The sequence below is a fragment of the Papio anubis genome, chromosome 4 (assembly GCF_008728515.1).
Source record: "Papio anubis isolate 15944 chromosome 4, Panubis1.0, whole genome shotgun sequence".
Taxonomy (NCBI): domain Eukaryota; kingdom Metazoa; phylum Chordata; class Mammalia; order Primates; family Cercopithecidae; genus Papio; species Papio anubis.
In genome coordinates, this window is record NC_044979.1 from 23049435 (window position 1) to 23070425 (window position 20991).

Genomic DNA, 20991 nt, shown 5'->3' on the forward strand with positions numbered 1-20991 from the left:
ATGCCTGTATCAAAACATCTCACGTACTTCATAAATTTAGAACAGACTTTTATGAGGTAATAGTTTACGTAACCTTAAACTTTTTATTCCAATACGACCTTGTCAATAACTGTGACTGCTAAACTCTGAACTAAAAAATTTGGAGAAAATATACAAAATAGCATACTATTTTTCAAGTTTCTACAGAACTTTTCAACTATATTATAAATAAAAATAACAAGGTCTTCAAATGGTACATAACAAATGGATATATGAACTGTTTAATTACTTAGTAGAGCAAGTAACTGTTTATTAATGTTACATAAAATGTGGTCTTATTTTCTAAAAGATTATTTGGCGCAAACATTTAACATATGACATACAGTACAGAATTACCTGACAGATCATAAAATCTAGTTTCAGAACTTAAAGGTTACACATTGGTCATTGAATCTAGCTCCTCTATTACAGATAGAAAACTCGACATCTGGATAAGTCAGGTAACTTATCTGTGGTCATAAAACTCTCTAGTGGTAGAGCCAAGACTGGAAATCACCTCAACTGGCTCCCAGGCTGGGGCTCTTTCTACTAAAAAAAGCAAAAAAAAAAAAAAAAAAAAAAAAAAAAATAGCTAAAAAGCAAAAAGCCATTTCTTGTAACGCAATCCCATAAATAGTTCTTAGATGGCTTCCTTGCTGTACACAAAAGAAAAGTGCCAGACTGGGTGTGGTGGGTCACGCCTGTAATCCTAGAACTTTGAGAGGCTAAAGCAGGCAGATCACTTGAGGCCAGGAGTTCAAGACCAGCCTGGCAAACATGGTGAAACCCCATCTCTAATACAAAAAAAATTAGCTGGACATGGTGGCAGGCATCTGTAATCCAGCTACTTGGGAGGCTAAGGCAGGAGGATTGCTTGAACATGGGAGGGAGGCTGCAGTGAGCCGAGATCATGCCACTGCACTCCAGACTGGGTGACAGAGTAAGATTCTGACTCATACACACACACACACAAAGGAAAAGTGTCAAACAACAAGAAAAGCATTTTCCAAGTTTGAATCCCCTCCACTAAAGTACTCTATTCCTATTGCAAAGAATTTCAAGATGCAAAAAATAAAGATACACAAGAATTAATTCGTTCCACTAACACAACTTACATAATACTATAAACACTGTAAAATAATACTTAAAATGTTAACATATATCTGGAAATAAACAAAATAATCGATCTTAGCAAGCTTAGATGTATTACCAACTAGAGGTCAGAAATTCTAAGGCAGTTAGTATTTCTGGAATACACTAAATTTCTTAAATAGTCTTCAAATATTATTAAGTTTATCTCCTAGCTAAACATAATATTAACTTCTATGGAGAATAAAGACATAATTATTTCTCCTAAGAAAAATTCCATTAAAATCACAGCAGGGCACAGTGGCTCACATCTGTAATTCCAACACTTTTTGAGACCAAGGCAGGAAGATCACTTGAGGTCAGGAGTTCAAGACCAGCCTGGGCAACATATCTAGACTCTATCTCTAAAAAAAATTAGCTGGGCATGGTGGCACACACCTGTAGTCCCAGCTACTCAGGAGTGAGGAGCCAGAAGAACGCTTGAACCCAGGAGTTTGAGGCTACAGTGAGCTATAATCAGGCCACTGCACTCCAGCCTGGAGGACAGAGCAACACCCTGTCTTTAAAAGATATCTAGAAAAGAAAATCACCGAATCACTGGAGACAGGTAACATATTTTCATTACATACATTAAGAGTTTACTTCCAAAGATCTACTATTTGATAGCACAACAGGGTGATGATAGCCAATAATAATTGCACATTTTAAAATAACTAAGAGTATAAATGGATTGTTTGGAAAACAAAGGAAAAATTCTTGAGGGGATGAATGATACCCCATTCTCCATGATGTGATTATTTCACACTGTATGCCTGTATCAAAACATCTCTTGTACCTCTTAAATATATACATCCTTTATGTACCCACAAAAATTAAAAATTAAAAAAATGTTTTTAAAATAGTTTTTGCAGCTGGCATGGTGGCTCACGTCTGTAATCCCAGCACTTTGGGAAGCTGAGGCAGGAGGATCACTGAGACCAGGAGTCCAAGACAAGCCTGGGCAACAAAGTTAGACCCTGTCTTTTTTTTTTTAAGTGTTTAGGGGCACATGTCATCAGGACTTCATGAGACTGTGTCATAGTAAATAAATTTCTGAAAAGAATCCGAAAATTAAAAAAAGAAGAAGAAGAAAAAAAGAGTTTACTTGCTTCCTCAATCTTTAAACAAAAAAAAAAAAAACCCCAAAAAAAACTGAAAAAGAAAATTTCTTACCGGATTTTTGAACAATGAGATGAAGTCAGGTTTGTGTTTCTTTAAAATCTTATCAAGAAGGTGAACAGCTTCAGGCTGTCTTCTCCAAAGAGCATTTCCCACTTTATGCCAAATGTCTTTGTAAGGACCCCATAGACTAGCAGCTTAAAGAAAAAAATAAATGAAACCACCGTCAAAGAAAACATACACTTGAAAAATAGTATGAGGTTACCATCTACACATTTTAGTTACACTCACAGCTACTTTTTCATCTAGGAAGGTATCTTAATTAATATAATTATCAACTATATTATAAATAACTATAATTAGTATGTTACATTAACTATATTAAAAATCATTTAATATAATAAATGATTGATATATTGATTGATATATTGATAATGATTGATGATTGATATAAATGATAATTATATATCAATGTACTGATTAAGAGACACTAATATAAAAGCATAGTTTATTAAAATTCTCAAGCATTGATATAAAGACATCACTTTATCTGACTCGTAAAATAAATCCTGACTTCAGGTCAGGCACAGTGGCTCAAGCCTGTAATCCTGGCACTTTGGGAGGCTGAGGCGGGCAGATCACTTGAGGTCAGGAGTTCGAGACCAGCCTGGCCAATATGGTGAAACCCCGTCTCTACTAAAAAGACAGTAATTAGCTGGGCGTGGTGATGGGTGCCTGTAATCCCAGCTACTCAGGAGATTGAGGCAGGAGAATCACTTGTATCCAGGAGGCGGAGGTTGCAGTGAGCCAAGATCGCACCACTGCCTTCCAGCCTGGGCAACAGAGTGAGACAGCATCTCAAAATAAATAAATAAATAAGTAAGTGGATCTCTGGCCAGGAGAGGTGGCTCACACCTGTAATACCAGCACTTTTGTAAGCTGAGGCCAGTGGATCACCTGAGGTAAGGAGTTCTGACCAGCCTGGCCTACATGGCAAAATTCTGTCTCTACTAAAATATACAAAAAACTAGCCAGGCATGGTGGCGCACACCTGTAATCCCAGCTACTCAGGAGGCTGAGGCAGGAGATTTGCTTGAGCCTGGGAGGTGGAGGTTGCAGTGAGCCGAGATCATGTCACTGCACTCCAGCCTGGGTGACAGAGTGAGACTCCATCTCAAAAAACAAAAAACAAAAAAATTTAAGCTCCATAAATTAACAGTAAAGTATCGAAGAAGATAAGACAAACAATCCTTGTCTTAAAGCTCACAAGTTGGGGAGATACAATGTACATAAGTGAAATATTCCAGTAAAGGAATATGATTGTTGGCACAAACAATAAAATAATTTCAAAAGATCAAACTGATGGTCAGAGTTGGCTAAGGAATGGCTGCACTTGTGCAGTGTTTGAAGGATGAGGAAAATCTGGGCAACAAACAACAGCTAAGAATAAGTGTGAGCAAAGGATCAGAGACAGGTGTGAGGGTGTGAAAGAGAATTCACAGAGCAGTAGCAAGATTAAAGAGGCAGGAGTAGTGCTTTCAAACTCTGACTATAATCCATAGTAAGAAATATTTCACGTTTCAACCCAGTACACATGTATATACAAAACTGAAACAAAAGTATTATATAAAATACTAAAACTCAGGCTGGCTCTCACCTATAATCCCAGCACTTTAGAAAGCCGAGGCAGGGAGATCACTTGAGGCTAGGAGTTCGAGACCAATCTGGCCAACATGGTAAAAACCGGTCTCTACCAAAAATACAAAAATATTAGCTAGGAGTGGTGGCACACACCTGTAATCTCAGGTACTCATGAGGCTAAGCACCAGAATTGCTTGAACCTAGGAGACAGAGGTTGCAGTGAGCCTAGACGGTGCCACTGCACTCCATCCTGGGCAACAGAGCAAGAATCTGTCTCAATAACAACAATAAAAAACTAAAATAAATTCATTTATTACATTTAATGTATGTATATTGTGTTCTGATATTTTGTGTTCTATCCAATTTTTGGTGAGGGGTCCACTAAATTGATTTTATCTTTATTGTTTTTAAGATACAGTCTCACTCACTCTGTCACCCAGGCTGGAGTGCAGCGGCACAATCTCCGCTGACTACAACTTTCACCCCCCGGGTTCAAGTGATTCTCCTGCCTCAGCTTCCTGAGTAGCTGGGGTTACAGGCGCGCCACCACGCCCATCTAATTTTTGTATTTTTATTAGAGATGAAGCTTCACCATTTGGCCAGGTTGGTCTCGAACTCCTGACATCAAGTAATCTGCCCGCCTCGGCCTCCCAAAGTGCTGGGATTACAGGCGTGAGCCATGGCGCCCGGCCTCTAGTAAACTGATTTTAGACTCACCATTTAAAAAATATGACCCTAAAGCTAAAGTTTCCTGTTTGGAAATAAGCAGATAAGGTAACCCTGTGTTTAGACTCTGAAGGAAAAACTGGTCAAAACCAATCACTCACTCAACAGATGAAACTTAAAACTAACTATAGCCTAAACATTAAAGATTGTAAACAGGTTAAACTGCTGAGAAAACCCAAATCCAAATAAAGTTACCAGGATATAAGAATAACATGAAAGATAACTGTAATGTAATTAAATACATCATAAACCAATGAACAATGATGTCAGATGATGCAATGTAATGAAAAAAAAATTTTTTTTGAGACACGGTCTCACTTTGTCGCCCAGGCTAGAGTACAGTGGCGCCATCTCAGCTCACTGTAGCCTCGACCTCCTGGGCTCAAGAGATTCTCCCACTTCAGCCTCCTGAATAGCTGGGACTACAGGTGTGCAACCACAACCGCCTAATTTTTGTTTGGTTTTTTTTTTCTCCTTTTTTTGGGTAGAGACGGGGTTTCACCATGTTGTCCAGGCTCGTCTCACACTCCTGGACTCAAGCAATCTGCCCACCTTGGCCTTCCCAAGTGCTGGGATGAAAGGCATGAGCCACCATACCCAGGCTGAAAAAAAAAAATTGTAAAGGGGAGATATACAGGGAGAGGATGGACTAAACCAGTGGAGCTGGATCATCTATTCATACTTTCATTCACTATCAAATATTTACTGAGGGACCTTATAGGTATAGACTGAGCAAGACAGAATCCCAAGCCTCATGGAATTAATAAATTGATAAGACTGACAGACATTAAACAAAGAATTCCAGGCCAGGTGCAGTGGCTCATACCTGTAATTTCAGCACTTTGGGAAGCTCAAGTGTGCAGATCACGAGGTCAGGAGTTTGAGACCAGCTTGGCCAATATGGTGAAACCTCGTCTCTACTAAAAACACAAAAATTAGCTGGGTGTGGTGGTGCACACCTGTAGTCCCAGCTACTCAGGAGGCTGAGGCAAGAGAAATCGCTTGAACCCAGGAGGCAGAGGTTGCAGTGAGCTGAGATCGTGCCACTGCACTCAAGCCTGAGCAACACAGCAAGACTCTGTCTCAAGAAACAAAACAAAACAAAAAAACAAAGAACTCCAGGCCGGGCGCGGTGGCTCAAGCCTGTAATCCCAGCACTTTGGGAGGCCAAGACGGGCGGATCATGAGGTCAGGAGATCGAGACCATCCTGGCTAACACGGTGAAACCCCGTCTCTACTAAAAAATACAAAAAACTAGCCGGGCGAAGTGGCGGGTGCCTATAGTCCCAGCTACTGGGGAGGCTGAGGCAGGAGAATGGCGTGAACCCGAGAGGAGGAGCTTGCAGTGAGCTGAGATCCGGCCACTGCACTCCAGCCTGGGTGACAGAGCAAGACTCCGTCTCAAAAAAAAAAAACAAAAAACAAAGAACTCCAAAGATACCAGTATAATAAAAGATATGATGAAGTACAGAGTGCTATGAGAGTATATGAAAGAGAGAACCTATTCCGAAGATTAGGGCAGGAAGTGAAGCATCAGGTCTTTGATGTGGGGATGTGGAAGAATGGGAATCTGCATATCTAGATCTTCCTTACATAGAGAGATCATCCAATTCCCTGCTTTGCTTCTCCTGCTTTGGTCTCACACTTGCCAATCTTCTGATTAAAAATATAGCTCGACATACAAATTTCTAGTATGAAGAAGGTGCTGACAAAGCAACGTGAATACCTATGCAGACATACTTCCCATTAAAGAGCAATAACTGGCGGACGGGGGTGGTGGCTCATCCCTGTAACCCCAGCACTTCGGGAGGCCAAGGCTAGGAGTTCGAGACCAGTCTGGCCAAAATGGTGAAACTCTGTCTCTAGAGAAATACAAAAATTAGCCAGGCGCAATGGTGCACACCTGTAAATCCAGCTACAAGGAAGTTTGAGGCACAAGAATCGCTTGAATCTGGGAGGCAGAAGTTGCAGTGAGCTGAGATTACACCACTGCAATCCAGCCTTGGCAACACAGCAAGACTCTTTCTCAAAAAACAAACAAACAAACAAATAAATAAATAAATAATAAAATAATAAGAGCAATAAATGGCACACTGGCTTATGTATCTGTCTTTTCTGAATTTGATTAGCGAATAATCAATGAATGGGACCTAATCAACTCTAAATACTCTGAAAAAAATCAGATTTCTGTGCCTGCCAAAATGAGGACCTAGATCCTGGTGACTAGCTGACTTTCCTCAGGATGATTTTCTTGGCCCTCTCTCTAACTGCAAAGGATAGAGTAGGTTTCAGCCTTGGATTCCAGGCCCATGATGGAATTTTTCCTATTAGTAAATGGTAAAGTTTCCAGTAGTAGATGACAAAATGAAACTGGCATTGTAGGACAATGGTGTTCTAGTGTGGTTGATAGACTAGAACAGGCAGTGTCAGGAAACAAGGATAATAGGTAAGTAAGCCACTTATAAGAAAATGGAACCCGGAGGTCAAGGCAGGTGGATCACCTAAGGTCGGGAGTTCAAGACCAGCCTGATCAACATAGAGAAATCCTATCTCTACTAAAAATGCAAAATAGGCCGGGCATGGTGGCAGGCACCTGTAATCCCAGCTACTCGGGAGCCTGAGGCAGGAGAATCGCTTGAACCCAGGAAGTGGAAGTTGCAGTGAGCCAAGATCGCGCTATTGCACGCTAGCCTGGGCAACGGGAGTGAAACTCCATCTCGAAAAAAAAAAATATATATATATATATATGAAAATAGAACCTAAACTAGGATGAGGACAGTACAGGAGGAAGAAAAGGTCTGTTAGTAACAGAAAGGACTCAGAATTGGTTATCAAATGGCACAAGGTATAAAGGGAAGGTATTAATGATGACTCCTGCGCAAATCTGAAATATACCTTACCAAAGACATTTCAGAAATCTGATAAAGTGCTGACAAAAGTTAATTTTCTCTCCTTCATTTTAAATATTAATTAATACACAGTAGGACCTCTGAAAAACTAATAAATTTCCTTGTACTATACATATTTAGTGTAGTAAGCTCAGTGAATGGTAGGGAAAAATCCAATTTTTCCCCCAATAATGGTAGGCATCCAATTAAAGGTCAAAACTCTACAATAGGCCAGGTACAGTGGCTCACACCTGTGATCCCAGTACTGTGGGAGGCCAAGGGAGGCAGATCACTTGAGGTCAGGAGATCGAGTCCAGCCTGGCCAACATGTTGAAGCCCTGTCTCTACAAAAAATACAAAAAAAAAATTAGCCAGGCATGGTGGCGTGCGCCTGTAATCCCAGCTACTCAGGAGGCTAAGGTGGGAGAATCGCTTGAACCCAGGAGGCAGAGGTTGCAGTGAGCCGAGAGCACACCCACTGCACTCAAGCCTGGAAGACAGAGTGAGACTCCATCTCAAAAAACAAACAAACAAACAAACTCAACAATAAAAAAACAAGTACACTGGCCTACTTAGTTCGTCATTATATCAACATAGCATCAAAGGGCCAGGCAAGGTGGTTCACACCTGTAATCCTAGCACTTTGGGAGGCTGAGGTAGGCCTCCCAAGGTTCAAGGAGCTTAAGTGCAGGAGTTCAAGACCAGCCTGGGCCACATGGCAAAACCCTGTCTCTACTTAAAAAAAAAACAGGCCGGGCGTGGGGGCTCACGCTTGTAATCCCAGCACTTTGGGAGGCCAAGGCAGGCAGATCACAAGCTCAGGAGTTCAAGTCCAGCATGGCCAACATGGTGAAACCCCATCTCTACTAAAGATACAAAAAAAAATTAGCTGGGCGTGGTGGCGCACACCTGTAATCCCAGCTACTTGGGAGGCTGAGGCAGGAGAATCGCTTCAACCCAGGAGGCAGAGGTTACAGTGACCTGAGATCGTGTCATTGCACTCCAGTCTGGGTGACAGGGTAAGACTCCATCTCAAAAAAAAAAAAAAAGCTGGGCATAGTGGCTTGTTCTATAGTCTCAGCTACTCATGAGGTTGAAGTGGGAGGATTACCTGAGTCTCAGAGGTAGAGGCTGTAGTATGCCATGATTGAGCCACTGCAGTCCAGTGTGAACAAGCGAGTGAAACTTCGTCTCAAAAAAGAAAAACAAAAAACAAAAAAACAAAAACAAAAACAAAAAACACCAAAGGTAGCTACAACAGAGAGTTATCTTCAATCTGCCTTGAGTTTGACCAATTTTAGTAATACTTTTTTTTTTGTTTGTTTTTTGTGACAGGGTCTTGCTGTCACCCAGGCTGGTGTTCAGTGAGGCAATCACAGTTCACTACAGCCTCAAACTCCTGAGCTCAAGCAACCTCCTGCCTCAGCTTCTCTAGTAGCTAGGATTACAGTTGCGCACCACTAGACCTGGCTAATTTTTGTATTTTTTGTAGAACTGGGGTGTTACTATGTTGCCCAGGCTCATCTTGAAGTCCTAGCTTCAAGTGATCCTCCCTCCTCAGCCTCCTAAAGTGCTGGGATTACAGCAAATACCTTTTTACTGATTACAAATGAAGGGACACTATAAATTTTTCAAAATTACTAAATATGTACTTTTAACATGTAGTTTAGTCAGTTGAGAAATACATTTCTTTTCCTTAATGTTTAGGGATACCTCCAGCAAATCACATTTACTCACTCACTCACCATGTGTAAAGTACTGGTAAGATTACACTGTAGTAAGGAAAAACATTAATCATAATCATACATAAATGTAAAATCTGGTCAGGCGCAGTGGCTCACGCCTGTAATCCCACCACTTTGAGAGGCCAAGGCAGGCAGATCACGAGGTCAGGAGATCAAGACCATCCTGGCTAACACAGTGAAACCCCATCTCTACCAAAAATACAAAAAATTAGCCAGGCGTGATGGCATGCGCCTGTAGTCCCAGCTACTCGGGAGGCTGAGGCAGGAGAATCGCTTGAACTCGGGAGGCGGAGGTTGCAGTGAGCCGAGATCACACCACTGCACTCCAGCCTGGGCAACAGAGTAAGACTCCATCTTAAAAAAAAAAAAAAGTAAAATCCGACTGTGGTCAGGATATGAAGGATATGAAGGAGAGGTAGCCAGGGCAAGAGATCACATTATAGGGGAATCTGACTTAGCCAGAGAGGCAGGAGGAGAGAATTATTCATGAGGAAGTGATAACTAGGCTGAAATCTGAAGAACAAAAGTGGTAGTTAACTGACAGGTGGGAGGTGAAGACATGCATTCCAGGAAGAGGACATGTGGGTTTCTATGGCAAGAGGGAATGCAACATGTCAAAGAACTCAAAAGGCCAAGAGAGCTGCGGTACAGAAAACGGGTTTGGCAAGATCATCACATAGGGCTCACCTGCCCACGTTAAAGAATTTTGATGGCTGGGCGTGGTGGCTCAGGCCTGTAATCCCAGCGCTTTGGGACACCGAGGCAGGCAGATCACGAGGTCAGGGGATCAAGACCATCCTGGCCAACATGGTGAAACCCTATCTCTACTAAAAATACAAAAATTAGCTGGGGGTCGTGGCGCATGCCTGTAGTCCCAGCTACTCAGGAGGCTGAGGCAAGAGAATCGCTTGAACCCAGGAGGCAGAGGTTTCAGTGAGCCAAGATCACGCCACTGCACTCCAGCCTGGTGATAGAGCCAGACTCCGTCTCAAAAGATTTTGGTTTTTACTCTAAAAGATCAAGTCAAATGAAGATTTAAAATATGAGGACTTTTTGCTCATGCCTATAATTCCAGCACTTTGGGAGGCCGAGGTGGGTGAATCATTGGAGGTCAGGAGTTCGAGGCCAGCCTGGCCAATATAGTGAAACCCCATCTCTACTAAAAATACAAAAATTAGCCAGGTGTGGTGGCGGGTGCCTGTAATCCTAGCTGCTTAGGGAGGCTGAGGCAGGAGAATCTCTTGAATCTGGGAGGCAGAGGTTGCAGTGAGCTGAGATCATGCCACTGTACTACAGTCTGGGCAACAGAATGAGCCCGTCTCAAAATAAAAAATAAATAAATAAATAATTTTTTAAAAGGGGACTTTCTAAACTACAAGAAACAGAAGTTAACCCTATTGAGAGCTGTTTACAAGGATGGAAGAGACCAGAATGGGTGAAGGAATAGTAGGTATGAAGAGGGAGTCAGTGGGCTGGGCACAGCAGCTCAGGCCTGTAATCCAGCTACTAGGGAGGCTGAGGCAGGAGAATGGTTTAAACTTGGGAGGTGGAGGCTGCAGTGAGCTGAGACTGCACCACTGAACTCCAGCCTAGGCAGGGAGAGGGAGGCAGGGAGGAAGGGAGGGAGGAAGGAAGGAGATGGAGTCAGTGAATACTAACAAATCTTTTGACAGGTTTTACTAGGAAGAGGACAGTAAGTGGAGTGAGGCATGAGATTATTAGTGGAGAGAAAGGAAAGAGCAAGACAGAGAAGTGAATATATAAGACAAAAAAAGGGTAACAGAAGAACACGATGGGTGGGATTTACATTAGATAGGAAGACAGAGGAAAACTGATTCAAAAGGATGCAGACACACCTAGGTTTATAGGTTTGAGAGTGAATAAAGGGAGTTTATGCATGTTGGCTCCTATTTTTTCTGTGACTAGAAGTCTGAGGGTTTAGTTAGTCGCAGGTTGAAGATTTGAAGAGTGTGGAAAGGTCTGAAGTAGTCACTGCTGTGAATGGACGAGGTGACCAGACTATCACAGAAGGACTGCCAAGCAGTGTTAATAGTTGCTTATTCACAAGGATGTGAGTGTACCCAGCCGGGTTGATACAGGTCACAAGACCAGTTGTTATACAGCTGAAATACAAGCATAGGTCTTTTTTTTTTTTTAAGACAGAGTCTCGCTCTGTCGCCCAGGCTGGAGCGCAATGGCATGATCTTGGCTCACTGCAACCTCTGCCTCCCAGGTTCAAGCGATTCTCCTGCCTCAGTCTCCCAAGTAGCTAGGATTACAGACAACTGCCATCATGCCAGGCTAATTTTTGTATTTTTGTAGAGACAGGGTTTCACCATGTTGGCCAGGCTGGTCTCGAACTCCTGACCTCAGTGATCTGCCTACTTCAGCCTCCCAAAGTGCTGGGACTACAGGCATGAGCCACCACACCCGACCAACCATAGGTCTTAGAACTCTACAATCTCTATATTCTTTCCTTACAACTCTAAGATGTTTGATTTTTTTAAAACTAATTTAAAGGAAGCACATAACACAGAATGCAATCTCCACAAATTTTAAGTGTACATCTCAGCAGTGTTAAGCATATTCACATTGTGCAACAGATCTTCAAAGCTTTTTTCATCTTGCAAAATAGAAACTCTATGCCCCCTAAACAACTCCCCATTTTCCCCTTTCCCAGCTCCTGGCAACCACCATTCTACTTTCTGTTTCTATGAGTTTGACTACTTCAGATACCTCATATAAGTGGAATCATGCAGTATTTGTGTCTTGTGACTGGCTTATTTCACTTAGTATGTCCTCAAGATTCATCCACATTGTTTTATGTGACAGGATTTCCTTCCTTTTTAAGGCTGCATAAAGATTATGTATATGCATGTATACGTTATGTATATGCATATACATTATGTATATTGCATGTATATGACACAGTTCCTTTACCCACTCACCCCGACATTCATTACTTGATGGAAAAAGAGTTCCTTCCCTACCACGTTTAGTTTTTTAAAAAAACCACCTCCTGACTCTTGGCTTTTAAAACTCTTGGTTTTACAGCTAACACGGTAAAACCCCGTCTCTACTAAAAATACAAAAAAAAATTAGCCCGGCGCGGTGGTGGGCGCCTGTAGTCCCAACCACTCCGGAGGCTGAGGCAGGACATTCCTTGAACCCGGGAGGCGGAGCTTGCAGTGAGTGGCGATCGCGCCACTGCACTCCAGCCTGGGCGACAGAGCGAGACTCCGTCTCAAAATAATAATAATAATAATAATAAGCCAGGCTAGCCAAGCATGGTGGCAGGCGCCTGTAATCCCAGTTACTTCGAAGGCTGAGGCAGGAGAATTGCTCGAACCCTGGAGGCTGAGGCTGCAGTGAGCCGAGATCATGCTACTGCACTCCAGCCTGGGTGACAGGGTGAGACTCCATCTCAAAAAGAGAAAAAAAAAAAAGGAAAATAAATGTATATACCCTGCGCGCTGGCTCACACCTGTAAACCTACCACTTTGGGAGGCAGAGGCAGAAGGATCGCGTGAGGACAGCAGTTCGAGATCAGCCTAGACAACATGGAGAAACCCCGCGTCTACTAAAAATACAAAAATTAGCCCAGCGTGGTGGCGCGTGCCTGTAATTCCAGCTACTCGGGAGGCTGAGGCAGGAGAATTGCTTGAACCTGGGAGGCAGAGGTTGCAGCAAGCCGGGATCGCATCACTGCACTCCAGCCTGGGAGGCAGAGCAAGACCCCATCTCAAAAACAAAAAATTAAAAAATAAAATAAAATAGAGAAATTATATATAACCACACGTATAACACGCAGCCCTTGCTTTTAAGCATATCTAATTGGGAAGGAAGGACAGCAATATTAAGCATGTAACTTCATTACTAACCTTCTAATATATGTCTAATATCATAAAATGAATTAGGTTGTGCTTAAGTAGTAGCACTAAGTAGTTTAAGCACCTAAGACTGGCTTAGAATCATTAGATGTTTAACTCTGGGGACATTACGTAACTATTTGAAGTCTCTATTTCCAAATCTGTAAAATGGTGTATTTAACAGCAACTACTTCAAAGGTGTATAAATGGCAACTGAATGAGATAAGCACAATAATAAGCGTAAAGCTGGGATATAGTATGTGCTCAGTAAACATAGCTTTCATTATAATTTATCACAGCGTTTCTGAAATGATTTGATTTACAAAACAGATTTAGACAACTTTTCGAGAATATCAGTCCTGTGGAAAATAGAACCAATACTTTAAAAAGTGACTGTAAAGAAACAGAAAATGCACCCAGGAAAGAGTCCTTTTAAGTGAGATTCTTACAAGCATTTGCCACACAAATGTACTCTTAATCTTGCCCGCGAAGTTCTGAGCATCTCAACCGAGGCATTAACATTCTAAGCGCCAAATTCTTTCCCCGGACTGCTCTGCCCATGAAGGACTTTCTGCATCCTTGCTCCGCCTACTACGCGACAGCAGCGTACCCCAGGAAATATGACAATCAAAATGCACTCACTCATTCAGACACCACTGGAGGGCGGTACCGCCCGAATTGAGAATCACCAAAAGAGGATCCACCCCAAATCTTCCAGAGTTCCTTTACTACCTTCTAGATTCAATTCCACCCCGAAAATCTACAGCTCCAAAGGTACAAGAACATCCAGGGCCTAACCACACCCGCAGAGTTAGGAGACGTCCGCTGAAGCCCCGCCACCCTCTTCCTGACCACCTTTCAGATGGCCGACTTCATCATCGGGAGTATTCGCTGCCTGCAAGATCTCCCACCCTCTAAGAACACCGGCGCCTACTTTCAGCCTCTGCTCGTGGCTGGAAAATATCTCGGGTCCTCTGGCTTCACTGCTGAAGACCTGACGCTATTCCGGCGAAATCTGGACCACAGACGCACAGCGGAACTTGGGGGTGAGGGGGCCAGGCTTAGCCCTGGGCTGTGAGAGATTAAACACCTGGGTCCAGCGGCCCAAGCCTCACTGCCTCGACTCTCAAACGCCAACTCAAGGGCTAGAGCTGCAGCACCGACGCGCGCCATTCAAACTGGGGAGGGGTGAGACTCTAGGCCTAGAATTAGGGAAAAGCAGGCACCGCACATAAGTTGGGTCCTAGACTCCGAGAAACCCCACGGTCTCGTCTCTCCCTGAAGACCTGGTCATCGCTCAGCTCAATCATCTCCTTTCTGTCTGGCCACACTTACCCGAATTTACCGCCAAAGGCGTCGCCATCTTAGAGGCGCACTAACAGAGCCCTTCTGCCGCATGGAGGCCCCAGGAAGGGGTGAGGCTGCCCTGAGTGAAGCCTGAACAAAAAGGCACCACGCTGTCCCCTCCACGCTGGGCCGTCCCAGGCGTACAGAAGGCTCCAGAATCTGCTCTGGGTCACAAGCATCAATTTTCATTGGGATTATTCCCATTCAAATAAGGCGAGGGCAACCACTTCAGAGACACGAGGTCCTCGATCGGGCGTTCATCGTGTAGTGCATCCTGGGACTTGTAGTTTCTTTCTAATGATGAATTGGTTAAGTGGAGAGGAAAAAGTAAAGTGGAATAGAAAAAGATATTCTGAGAGTAGTTATTAAAATGACGCCCACTTATGAGATTATAAAAGCCGTAAATTCAAATCATTAACTCCGTTTCAAGTTAAATCTTCCTTACAGTGGGGGGAGTGGAGTAAGGTGTGAAGTGTCTACACCTCAAAAAGTCATTGACCAGTTAAAAACTAAGTTTCCGTGACATTTCAATTTACCAAGTATGTTGTGTCAACATAGTTGCGTAGAGCGAAACAAATCATAATTTTTAACTATAAAATTTTCAAATGGATACAAAATTAGCATAGTGAACAGGCAGCATCAATAACGTGGCCAATTTCCCACCACGGCAGCCCCAACCCACCCTTACCACCCCAGCACCCTATCCTCCCCACCCCCCGCCCCCGATTATTTTGAAACAAATTCCAGATATATCGTTTCATAATCACCAAGTATTTTTCTACCTGAGCAACCAAAGTAGCTGAACTCTCTTTCTTCAGTTGTTAAATTTTAGTTTACTGATTTTCAAACTAAAATATAATCATTGCTATTTACAGCTATGTATTAAGAATTTTACAGCCATTATTTCATTTAATCCCTGCAAACCATTCTATTGGGAAAATGATCTGATTATAGCTATGTCAGTGATGTTCCATGTGCCTTACAATCTCATTGTATCAACTCTCCATCATTCCCATTTCACTGTTGGAAATCAGAATCAAATAATTTAGACAAAAGCACAGAGTATGTTAACAATATCCAGAACTGGCTGGGTGCGATGGCTCATGCCTGTAATCCCAGCACTTTGGCAGGCCAAGGTGGGCGGATCACTTAAGGTCAGGTGTTTGAGACCAGCCTGGGCAGCATGGTGAAACCCCATCTCTACTAAAAATATAAAAATTAGCCAGGCGTGGCGGCACGCACCTGTAACCCCCAGCTGTTCGGGAGGCTGAGGCAGGAGAATCCCTTGAACCTCGGAGGTGGAGGTTGCAGTGAGCTGAGATCATACCACTGCACTCCAGCCTAGGCAACAGAGTGAGACTCCATTTCAAACAAACAAACAAAAAAGAATATCCAGAACAGAACATTTATTATTTTGGACAAATAATATCAAGTGACACAATGTACATTAGGTTTGAAACACAAAAGTCACTGGTGATTTTTTTCCAGAAGTCATTGTTATATAGAGACAAATGCCAAACTACAATTAAAGTGGTTTTAAGGAGTGAAGTGGGGAAGAGAGAAAGTAAAGGCAAAGGAATATTTCAAGAAGTTTATCATGAAACTGAGAAGAATACTGTGCAGGAACTTGACAGGAAGTGGCATTCAAAGATTTCTCTCTCAGCACTGTTACCAGCCTTTCCCTCTCCACACGCACTTTTTAAGCCCACACATTTCCCTCTCAGTAGATAACTTTGCTTTCTATAAAGTAACTCTTTAACTTCCAGCAAGTCCTCTTCACCCATCATTACACTTTACAAGTATTCTCTCACAGTATTCTTCAATTCGTAGCACCTGGGAAATTGCCATCATAAACCCTTCTAAAATTGCTCTTGGTATGTTTACCAGTGATCAGTCATCAAATTCCATGGGCACTTTTCTGAATTATGATAGTTATAGGCCGGGCACAGTGGCTCACGCCTATAATCCTAGCACTGTGGGAGGCCAAGGTGGGAGGATCACCTGAGGTCAAGAGTTCGCGACCAACCTAGCCAATATGGTGAAACCTTGTCTCTACTAAAAATACAAAGTTATCTGGGCGTGGTGACAGACTCCTGTAATCCCAGCTACTTGGGAGACTAAGGCAGGAGAATTGCTTGAACCCCAGAGGCAGAAGTTGCAGTGAGCTGAGATCGCGTCATTGCACTCCAGCCTGGGTAATAGAGTAAAAACTCTGTCTCAAAAAAAAAAAAAAAAAAAAAAGGAAGAAAGAAAGAGAGAAAAGAAAAGAAAAAAGAAAGAAAATTATATTATCCTGTGGCTACTGGGGCACCACTGATACTGGTTTTCCTCCTCTCCTTCCAGTTCATTTTTAGTGTTTTACATGGACTTCTCTTCCTCTTCTACTCACTAAATCTAGCTCTTCCCCCGTGGTCATTTCTAGTTTCTGTCCTTTTCATTCTACATGCCTTCTCCAGGACATCTTATGGTTTCTTACTACCACCTGCTTGCTGATGAATTTTGTGTTTATATCTCTAGTCCAGTCCTCTCTCCTGAGCTTCAGATTTGTATAACCAACTGTCCAGTTCACTTCTATATTGATTGTCACGCAGGCGTTTCAAAACCAGCATGTCTGAAACATAAATGATCACTTTTCCCCTAAAACTCTGCCCCCTGTATCCACCCAGTTGCCAAAATCAGAAACCTGGGATTCTTTCTGTATTGTTCCTTCAATTATCAAATCCTGTTCATTTTACCTCACAAATATTTCTGGAACCCTTTTCCTCTTCTCTGCTTTCTATACCATTGTTCAAGTCTCATCTTCTTAAACTTGGAATTTTGCAATAGGCTTCTCATTTGTCTTTCTTACTTCCATCTGATCTTCCTTTCAAGGACTCCCAAGGTGATTTTTATTTTTTATTTTATTTTATTATTAATTTATTTCAAGATACAGTTTCATTCTGTCACTGGAGTGCAGTGGCACAATGTTGGCTCACTGCAGCCTCCACCTCCCGGGTTCAAGCAATTCTTGTGCCTCAGCCTCCTGAGTAGCTGGGATTACAGGCGCACTTCACCACACCCAGCTAATTTTTGTATTTTTAGGAGATGGGGGTGGGGGTTTTGCCATGTTGGCCAGGCTGGTCTCAAGCTCTTGACCTTGCCTTCCCAAAACACTGGAATTACAGGCATGAGTTACTGCACCCAGCCTGAAAGTGATTTTTAAATACAAAAACATGGCCAGGCACAGTGGCTTACGCCTGTAATCCCAGCACTTTGGGAGACCAAGACGGGCTGATCACCTGAGGTCAGGAGCTCGAGACCAGCCTGACCAACATGGAGAAACCCTGTCTCTACTAAAAATACAAAATTAGCTGGGCATGGTGGCGCATGCCTGTAATCCCAGCTATTCGGGAGACTGAGGCAGGAGAATTGCTTGAACCTGGGAGGCGGAGGTTGCAGTGAGCCAAGATCACGCCATTACACTCCAGCCTGGGCAACAAGAGTGAAACTCTGTCTCAAAAAAAATTTTTTAAAAATGGCCAGGCGCGGTGGCTCACACCTGTAATCCCAGCACTTTGGGAGGCCGAGGCGGGTAGATCATGAGGTCAGGAGATCGAGACCATCCTGGCTAACACAGTGAAACCCCATCTCTACTAAAAATACAAAAAATTAGCCAGGCGTGGTGGTGGGCACCTGTAGTCCCAGCTACTCGGGAAGCTGAGGCAGGAGAATGGCGTCAACCGGGGAGCCTTGTTCTTCAGCCTTCCACACTCTTCCTTGAGAGCCCTTTAATCATTCTGAACTATTTATTATCCCCAAGTACAACATGCTTTCTTTTGCCATGTATCGATGTCTTTGCACCTGTTATTCTGTCCTCCTGAATTGCCCTTCTTTCCCTTCCTTATCCACCTGTGACCACCCACCAAGTTAACCTCCAAACATGATCTGCTCTCAAAGTCTCAGGGCCTGTGTTAATGCCGCCTTCATAATGCTATCCTTGATCCCCTCCCCCATCAAATTCAGGTGTTTCTTTGCCTACAGACCTATTGCACTTTTTCCCACCTTTATTACGGCCCAATGTGCTATGACAATTGTCTCCTCACTAAAACTGTTAGCTTCTTGTGGTAGATTGTCATTAAAAGGTCCTCAGTGAATCACAGGTCCCTGAATTGAAGCCATTGTGTAATCCTCTGCCACATTGAATCTGGGTTGGCCTTTGACTTGCTTGGACCGGAAGAATGCAGAGGAAGTGATGTTGGGCACTTCCAAGTCCAGGATTTGAGAGACCTTGTTACTTCCTTTTTGCTCTTTTGCCCATGTAAGGAAACTTGAACTTGTCTTTTTGAGGATGAAAGACCATGAGGAGAGAGGCCTAGCCAGTCCTTAGCCATTCGAGACCCTAGCTGAAATGTTGAACATTAGTGAGGCTATCTTGGATCCTCAGTACTAGTTGATCCACCAACTGACTGTAAATGCATAAGTGAGTCCAGACCGGATTGTAGAATTGTGAGCAAGTAAACGGCTATTGTTTCAAGTCACCGTTTTGTGATTTGTTATGCCCAAGAAATAACTGATATACTCCTAGAGAGCAACAGCTGTGTCTTTTTATATTTATATTCCATGCTCCTACCACATCTCTGGCTTGCAGTTACAATTCAGAAAAATAATTTGCAGAGTTTGGTGCTTCCACTGCCTGCTGGGAGAGACCACATACAATTGTGATGAAGTGCACAGGACTTAGAGCCAGGCTTCCCGAATTCAGATTGTGTTTCAGTTACTTATTAGCTATGAAACCCTCCTGAGTACCTTGGCTTTTTCCTCTCTGAATAGGGTGGCAATATTGGTACCTATATCATAGGGTTGTTAAGGAACTTATTTGTAAAGTCCTTAAAATAAGTCTGACATGTAGTGCTACATGAGTATTTGTTAAATAAAAATAAACTATTTTTAAGGCCAAATAGGTATAAATGGAGGTATAATTAAAAACTCAGGATTAGCTTAACTAAGATGTTAGAGTACACTGCAGACATGGCAGCGTTCAGCAATTAAATAGTTGTGCCCCAGTCTAATTGATCCATTACTGGTAACTTCCCTTATTACCCTCGGTGAATTGAGTTTCAACCTATGCACAAAATTATTTGAGATCTTAAAATAAGGACAGCTAATTCTTATTTGGAGTCAGGGAAATGAAAATTAGGGGAAATTATATGAAGTAAGTCACATTTGAATGGACAGATGATAAGACTTTACATAGTCATGAAAGTGTATGGGATAGGGAGAAGGGAAATAGACCAGTGAAAAAGTGACAAAGCTCAAGGTTTGGGATTTACGGAGCTACAACAACTCCTCTGGACAAGACTTAGAAATTTAGACGGGTTTCAAGCTCTGTAATTTTCCGTATGGGCCCAGTGGAGGACCCAAACACAACTGGTCCATGTTTTGACGTCCAGTCAGTGGCCAGCTATAGACTGTAGTTGCAGATCCACTGACCTTGTGATACTGGCAGTATCTGGTGGAGTAGGGACCCACAGCATGATGCAGCAACTGGGTCCTGTGTAAGAGCTTCCTTCCATAGGCCAGATCATCCCAACAGCCTCTTAACTCCAGTCTCACCTATTTCGAATTCACCTTCCATCCTATTAGAAGGCTCAAAACGAAGCTATGTTTGTACAAAGAACAAGAAACCATAGGCCAGGCACAGTGGTTTAAGCCTTTAATCCCGGCACTTTGGGAGGCCAAGGCAAGCTGATCACCTGAGGTCAGGACTTCAAGACCAACCTGGCCAATATGGCGAAACTCCATCTCCACCAGGCATGGTGGTGCGTGCCTGTAATCCCAGCTACTAGGGAGGCTGAGGTGGGAGAATTACTTGAACCTGGGAGGCGGAGGTTATAGTGAGCCCAGATCGCACCCCTGCATTCCAGCCTGGGTGACAGAGTGAGACTCTGTCTCAAAAAAATAGAAAATAAAAAGAGGACTTTTCCTGCACAACCTCTTTTTATATTTAAAAAAAAAAAAAAAAGTGAAGCTATGTTTGTACAAAGAACAAGAAACCATAAACCAGGCATGGTGTTTTAGCTCTTTGGGAGGCCGAGGCAGGCAAATCACCTGAGGTCAGGAGTTCGAGACCAGCCTGGCCAACATGGTGAAACCCCATTTCAACTAAAAATACGAAAATTAGCCAGGCATGGTGGTGTGCGTCTGTAATCCCAGCTACTCGGGAGGTTGAGGCATGAGAATCACTGGAATCTGGGAGGCAGAGGCTGCAGTAAGCCAAGATCATGCCACTGCACTCCAGCCTGGGCAACAGAGTAAGACTCTGTCTCAAAAAAAGAAAAAAAAAGTGTTAATTGAAATAAACTGCACACTTCAGCACATGAGGCAAACTCAGAATCTTTGTGGGTGCTATCTTTTCTTTCTAGAACACCTTTAGCTGCTTCTTCATCTGGTTAGTCTTACTTGGCCATCAAACCTCAACCCAAGCATCACCTTCCCCCACTCCATTTCTACCCCCAGATTGGATTAAATGCC

At 43.0% G+C, this 20991-nt stretch overlaps 1 protein-coding gene across 3 annotated transcripts in view; it reads right to left on the reverse strand.

Moving 5' to 3' along the window:
- NUP205 (nucleoporin 205) overlaps window positions 1–14649 on the reverse strand; it is a 92463-nt gene extending 77814 nt beyond the window's left edge. The window contains exons 1-2 of one of the 3 annotated variants that reach the window (XR_004183117.1): window positions 14470–14649; window positions 2320–2462 (exon numbers count right to left, since the gene is read on the reverse strand). Coding sequence is in view for 1 of the 3 variants with exons in the window: in XM_031665139.1 (XP_031520999.1) it covers window positions 2320–2462; window positions 14470–14497 (171 nt within the window). In the remaining 2 variants the exon portion in view is untranslated. The remainder of the gene's footprint in view (window positions 1–2319; window positions 2463–14469) is intronic. The other 2 variants (XM_031665139.1, XM_021936304.2) reach the window with 2 other exon arrangements.
- Between the last annotated feature and the right edge of the window lie 6342 nt (window positions 14650–20991).